General features: G+C 56.2%; 1 protein-coding gene across 1 annotated transcript in view; it reads left to right on the forward strand.

The window, feature by feature from the left end:
* Positions 1-7,212, forward strand: part of LOC103267511 (serine/threonine-protein kinase BRSK1) — a 16,541-nt gene that overhangs the window by 3,941 nt on the left and 5,388 nt on the right. The window contains 7 exon segments of the mRNA XM_021716082.1: positions 3,270-3,416; positions 3,862-3,893; positions 4,334-4,504; positions 5,497-5,594; positions 5,818-5,977; positions 6,199-6,259; positions 7,012-7,212. Coding sequence (XP_021571757.1) covers positions 3,270-3,416; positions 3,862-3,893; positions 4,334-4,504; positions 5,497-5,594; positions 5,818-5,977; positions 6,199-6,259; positions 7,012-7,212 — 870 coding nt within the window.

The following is a 7,212-nucleotide window of genomic DNA, read 5'->3' on the forward strand; positions in this document are numbered from 1 at the left end:
GTTTTGATTTATTGTAGAGATGAGGTCTCGCCAAGTTGCCCAGGCGGGTCTCAAACCTGCGGGCTCAGGCAATCCACTCACCTCAGCCTCCAATGGCGCGGGATTACAGGCTGAGCCACCGGGCCCAGCTGTAATTTTTTTTTTTTTTTAGTTGGAGTCTCACTCTGTCACCCAGGCTGGAGTGCTGTGGCACACTCACAGCCACCCCACCATCAACCTGCTGGGCTATGGCGATCCTTCCGCCTCAGCCTTCCAAGTAGCTGAAACTACAGGCACATGCTACCATGCCTAATTTTTTGATTTATTGTAGAGATGATGTCTCGCCAAGTTGCCTGGGCTAGTCTCGAACCCGGAGGCTCAGGCAATCTACTTGCCTCAGCCTCCCAAAGTGCTGGGATTACAGGCTAAGCCACCGAGCCCCTGCCAATTTTTTTTTTTTTTGAGTTGGCGTCTCACTCAGCTGCAAAGGCTGGAGTGCAGTGTCAGTCTCATGGCCACCACAGCCTCAACCTTCAGGGCTCAGGCGATCTTTCCGCCTCAGCCTTCCAAGTAGCTGGAACCACAGGCATGGGCCACCATGCCTGGCTAATTTTTTGGTTTACTGTAGAGATGAGGTCTTGCTGATCTTGAATCCGTGGGCTCAGGCAAATCTCTTGCCTCCACCTCTCAAAGTGCTGAGATGACAGGTATGAGCCACCATACCCTGCCTGGTAATTTTTAATCCATCTCATAGCCCTTCCTGCGGGATCTTTAAGTCCATTGCACAGAGGAGGGGAAATTGAGGCTCATTGCTTGAGCGTCAAACAAGCAGAAGCCAAACCCTGACTGGGTACATGGCTTACATCTGAAATCTCAGCACTTTGGGAGGCTGAGGTGGAAGGATTGCTTGAAGCCAGGAGTTCGAGACCATCCTGGGCAACATAACAAGACCTCATCTCTACTACAAAAAAAAAAAAAATCAAAAAGTTAGCTGAGCACAATGGCATGCACCTGTAGTCCCAGGTACCCAGGAGGTCAAGGCTGTGGTGACCCATGACCATGCACTCCAGCCTGGGCAACTGAGTGAGACTCCAACTAAAAAAAAAGGTGCTGGGCATGGTGGCTCATGCCTGCAATCCCAGCACTTTGGGAGGCAGAGGCGGGAGGATTGCCTGAGTCCAGGGGTGCAAGACCAGCTTAGGCAACATGGCTAGTCTTCATCTCTACAATATGTGGTGGCAAGCGCCTATAGTTCCAGCTACTTGGAAGGCTGGGATGGAAGGATTGCATGAACCTAGCAGGTCAAGGCTACGGTGGCCGTGAGCGTGCCCCTGCACTCCAGCCTGGGCAACAGGGAGACTTGATGCCGGAAAAAAAAAAGAAAGTGACTGACATGACGGCTGCGGACCTCTGGGTGTCAGCGAGGCCTCGAGGATGTCAGGAAGCTTCTTTTTCCTTGGCTAGCTCACAGTGTTATTTTACATCTTTAACAAAACACAGTTAGTGGACATCTGTTCCCTTTTCCCCAGAGTTGGTCTGGACAGCTCATTCTCATTCCTGCATCATCGCTTGGGCGTTTCAAGATTCTCCTCACCCACGTGTGAGCACAGCAGGCCGGGCAAAGGCTCCTTAAGTGGAAGCAGCATTGGTTATGTCCGTTGTTGCGCTGCTTTCCTATTGAAATCAGGGTCCAAAGTCAAGGTGTCAGCAGGGCTGGGCTCCTCCAAAGGTGCTAGGAGGGATCCTCCCTGCGTCCTCCCGGCTCGCGGTGGCTCCTGGTGTCCTTGGTGGTGTCCCTTCCACCGCAGCTGCATGGCTCTCGGCTCTGCCCCATTGTCATGTGACGCTCCTCTATCCCTCTGTCATCCTCTCCCCTTAAGGACACCAGTCATAGGATTTCGGACTCAGCCTTCAGGTCTCTGCTCCAGTCATGCCTTCTGGGACAAGCCTCACTCAGTCACTAGAGCTGTTTGTTCTCTCACTCCTTAGCTCCTGATCTGTTGTGAGCTGTACCAGGGCAGGAGCTTGTTTTTGTTCATTGCTGGATCCCTGACCTGTAACGGATGCTCACCTTTTCTTGAATGAATGAATGAGCAATTATCCCTCCCAGACCTGCTCTGGGGAGAAACCTGTTTTTTTTTTTTAAGTCGGAGTCTCACTCTGTCACCCAGGTTGGAGTGCAGTGGCATGCTCATGGCCACTGTAGCCTCGACCTGCTGGGCTCAGGCAATCCTTCTGCCTCAGCCTTCCAAGTAGCTGGAACTACAGAACTACAGAAACTACAGATGCACGCCACCACGCCCAGCTAGTTTTTTATTTTTTTTGAGTTGGAGTCTCAGTCTGTCACCCAGACTGGAGTGCACTGGCCGCTTCCGGCCACCGCAGCCTTGACCTGCTGGGCTCCGGCAATCCTTCTGCCTCAATCTTCCAAGTAGCCGGAATTACAGGCATGCGCTACCACGCCTGGCTGATTTTTTGATTTATTATAGAAATGAGGTCTTGCTGCCCAGGCGGGTCTCGAACCCACAGGCTCAGGCATCCACTCACCTCAGCCTCCCAAAGGCGCGGGATTACAGGCTGAGCTACCGAGCCTGGCTTCGGCTAGTTTTTGTGTGTGTGTGATTGATTGGAGAGACGAGGTCTCACCAAGTTACCCAGGGTGGTGTCAAACCCTCAGGCTCAGGCAATCCTCTCACCTTGGCCTCCCAAAGTGCTGGGATTTCAGGCTGAGCCACTGCCCCTGACTGAGAAACATGTTTTTACCCTGCAACTTCAGCCTCCTTTTTAAATTTTTATTTTGAGTCGAGGTCTCACTCTGTTGCCCAGGCTGGAGTGCAGTGGCAGGATCATGGCTCACCGCAGTCTTGAACTCCTGGACTCAAGCCATCCTCCTGCCTCAGACTCCTGAGTAGCTGAGACTACAGGCAGGCACCACCACACCCAGCTAATTAAAAAAATTTTTTTTATAAAGACGAGGTCTGGCCATGTTGCCCAGTCTGGTCTAGAACTTCCCGGCTCAAGCAATCCTCTTGCCTTGGCCTCCCCCAAAGTGAGCCTCGGCGCCCGGCCTCCAGCCTCTTAAGTGCAGGCACCAGGCTGCCCCTTGCCAAGTTCCTGCTCTGCCTCTTCCCACCGAGGCGGCCCTGGGCGAACTGCTGGGCCTCTCTGTGCCTCGGTTTCCCCACCCGTAGCGTGGAGATCATGATGGTTCCCTGCGTCCTGTGCTTGCGGCGAGTGCGCTGAGACTCTCCCAAGCCCCGAATAAGGGGTCGCGGCTCTCTCTTGCCCAGGGGGCTCTGCCCTTTGATGACGACAACCTCCGCCAGCTGCTGGAGAAGGTGAAACGGGGGGTCTTCCACATGCCCCACTTCATTCCTCCGGACTGCCAGAGCCTCCTACGGGGGATGATCGAAGTCGAGCCTGAAAAGAGGCTCAGTGTGAGTTGGGGGGGCCGGCGGAGGGGAAGCAGCCAGTGGTGAGCACAGCATCCCCGGGGGAGTCACGGGGTGGGTTTCCAGGACCTGCCTGGCTGAGCCGCGCCTCGAGTTCCTGCAAAGCCTGCAGCTCCGGACGGAGGAGGCGGCTGCGCGGGGTTGGCCCGGGGAGTCCCGGGTTGGGAGGAGGGCGCATGCGCGGACTGGCCCTTCCGAAGCGCCCAGCAGCAGGATGACACTGCGCATGCGTGCGGGAGACCCGTGTCGCGGGGCGATGCGCTCGGTGGCCACTAGGGGGAGACATGAAATGGCATCCCGCCCCTGGTGGGAAGGGGGGGACGTGGGGCATAGTTAGGGACCCCCAAAGCCACCCCAGTCAACTTTCATTCCATACCTGCGCATGCATACGACTTCATCTCTGTTTCTCTACGATCCACCACCCTCACAGCTGGAGCAAATTCAGAAACATCCTTGGTACCTGTGAGTATGGGGGAGTGGGCCGCTTGGGTCCCTGGGGAAGGAGGGGATGGGACAAAACGGGCGAGGAGTCTGGGAGGCCAGGGTTGCTGCGTGACGAGGGGCTAGGGACGCGAACTTCTGAGTCCTGGGGGAGGAGGACAAAGCTGGAGAAGGGACTGGAGGTCAGAGGGAGGAGGGGACTAGGCCAGGAGTTCAAGACTCCTGGGTCAGAGAGAGGTGGGGGAGCTGGAGACTTTGGTCTGAGGGAAGAGGGCTGGGGGCCTGGACTCCCGGGTTGGAGGGAGGAGGCTGGGGGCCTGGAATCCTGAGTCCCAGGGAGGAGGGACTGTGGCCTGGACTCCTGGATTCCTAAGAGTGAAGGCTGGGGCCCAGGACCCTTGAGTCTAGAATGACTGGGTCTAGGATTCCTGGTTCCGGATGACGTTTCTCCCCCTCCCCAGGGGCGGGAAACACGAGCCGGACCCGTGCCTGGAGCCAGCCCCAGGTCGCCGGGTGGCCATGCGGAGCCTGCCATCCAACGGAGAGCTGGACCCCGATGTCCTGGAGAGCATGGCGTCGCTGGGCTGCTTCAGGGACCGCGAGCGGCTGCACCGCGAGCTGCGCAGCGAGGAGTAAGACCCCGAAAGACCCCGAGACCCCAAGACCCCGGCGCACAGGCTGCCAAGCCGGCTGAGCGGCCGCAGCTCCCAGCGGGCAGGGGGCGTGCCGGGCAGTCGCACGTGCGCAGAGCGCCCGGGGCGCGGTCCCCCGGCCACGAGATGGGGCGTGGCTTGAAGCCGCCACCTGGGAGTGATAGGCCCAGCAGGGAAGAGAGAGGGGAACGTCCCCAGAAAGCATTAGTAGATGCAAAGACAGATGTAGACGGTCCCTTCCATGGTCCTTACAAATAGCAAGGGCTCGGATGTTGGGTGTCGTCATCATCATCATCATCATCATCATCATCATTATTAATATTATTATGGGATAAAACGTGGCTGAGATGTACTCTGGGCCATCCATACTGATACCTAGAAAAATGGAACCACAGGGCCAGGCGCAGTGGCTCACGTTTGTCATCCCAGCACTTTGGGAGGCCAAGGCGAGAGGACTGTCTGAGTCCAGGGGTTCGAGACCAGCCTGGGCAACTTGGCGACACCACGTCTCCACAATAAATTTTAAAAATTCGCTGGGCGCGGTGGCTCACACCTGGAATCCCAGCTGTTTGGGAAGCGAGGGCGAGAGAATTGCCTCAGCCTAGGGGTTCAAGACCAACCCGGGCATCTTGGCAAGACCTCGTCTCTACAATAAACCAAAAAATTATCTGGGCGTGGTAGCGCGGGCCTATGATTCCAGCTACTTGGAAGGCTGAGGTGGAAGGATTGCCTGAGTCCAGCAGGTCGAGGCTGTGGTGGCCATGAGCCTGCCACTGCATTCCAGCCTGGGTGACAGAGTGAGACTCCCACTCAAAAAAAAAAAAAAAAAAATGGAACCATAGACAGAAACGCTGGGTGGGGTCAGCTTCCGAGAGCCACAGCACCTGGGAGCGGGTGAGACTTCCTCTGGGCACTGAGTTCTGACCTCAATCCTCTCCCACCACTTTCCACCTCCCCCAACCCCGTCTTAGGGAGAACCAAGAAAAGATGATATACTATCTGCTTTTGGATCGGAAGGAGCGGTATCCCAGCTGTGAGGACCAGGACCTGCCTCCCCGGAACGATGTTGGTGAGAAGGCAGGCCTGGAGGGTGCCAGACTCCAAAATTCCCGAGGGAAGAGGGTGCTACTGGCTCTGAGCTTCTGGGTTTAGACCTCTTGATATTGATCTAAACCCCTCTCCACTCTGAGCCTCAGTGTCCCTACATGTGCAGTTTGCAGGGCAGCTGTCTATGTGTCCTGTACAACCGAGCAAATTCTTCTATTGATTGGGCTGAAACTCTCGTCCCTCAGACCCACCCCGGAAGCGTGTGGATTCCCCCATGCTGAGCCGTCACGGGAAGCGGAGACCGGAGCGGAAGTCCATGGAAGTGCTGAGCATCACAGATGCTGGTGGGGGTGGCTCCCCTGTTCCCACCCGAAGGGCCTTGGAGATGGCTCAGCACAGCCAGAGGTGGGAGCCCGTTTCCTCTGGGAGAATCTGCAGTCCCTGGGAGTGGAGGGAGTTCGGGATTCTAGCCCCAGCTTGACCTCAAATGTGCTGCCAGCTTGGGACAAGTAACCTCCCCTCTGGCCCTCATTTCCTCAACTGGGAGGATTGTGGAAGTCAAAGAACTTCTGAGCCTTTGAAACTCTCCCACTTGATTATTTTTTTAAAATCTATCCTGGAAACAGATCCCGGAGTGTCAGTGGAGCCTCTACCGGTCTGTCCTCTAGCCCTCTAAGCAGCCCAAGGGTAAGGCCAGGTCCCCAGTGGTATTAACAAGGGCAAGGGGATGGAGACACTGTGGAACAAATATTGGACAGCAGAAACTGCAGTTCCCCTGCAGCCTTGAGACATTGCTGCCTTGTCCCTGGACACCCAAAAACCCAAGGCCTCAGAAGTATTTTAGCCCATAGGCCATTTCTGCCTCCTTGGGATTGGGTTTTCAGTGCATCTAAAGGGTTCATTTATTAATTTAACAAAAGTTAATTGAGTACCTACTGTATATTAGTCTTTGGACTGGGGTTACAACCTTGAGCATGATGGAAAAGTCCCTACCGTGGCCATGTGTGGTGACTCACGCCTGTAATCCCAGCACTTTGGGAAGCAGAGGCGAGAGGATTGTCTGAGTCCAGGGATTCTAGGCCAGGCCGGGCAACTTGGTGAGACCTTGTCTTTACAATAAATAAAAAAAGTAGCTGGGTGTGGTGGCGCACACCTGTGGTTCCAGCTACTTGGAAGCCTAAGGCAGAAAGAAAGCTTGCCTGAGCCCAGCAGGTTGAGGCTGCGGTGGCTGTGACCTGGGCAACTAAGTGAGATTCATACTCAAAAACAAAAAAGAAAAGTCCCTGACCTCCTTAGGTGTGGGGGCTGGGAAGGGGAAGTGGTTGGACTACAAGTTCCAGCATGCGTGGGGCCAGCCTGCATGTGTTTGTGCGAATGGGGCTCCTAAAGCCTCCTGGGGGTTGTAGCCTGCCCTCTCACCAGTGCCTTCTTCTCTGTAGAGTCCGGTCTTTTCCTTCTCACCAGAGCCCGGGGCTGGAGATGAGGCCCGAGGCGGGGGCTCCCCGACTTCCAAAACGCAGACGCTGCCTTCTCGGGGCCCCAGGGGTGGGGGTGCCGGGGAGCAGCCCCCGCCCCCCAGTGCCCGCTCCACCCCCCTGCCTGGCCCTCCGGGCTCCCCGCGCTCCTCCGGCGGGACCCCC

Source organism: Carlito syrichta, unplaced genomic scaffold (assembly GCF_000164805.1).
Source record: "Carlito syrichta isolate Samal-C Ts95f unplaced genomic scaffold, Tarsius_syrichta-2.0.1 Scaffold308154, whole genome shotgun sequence".
NCBI classification, from domain to species: Eukaryota; Metazoa; Chordata; class Mammalia; order Primates; family Tarsiidae; genus Carlito; species Carlito syrichta.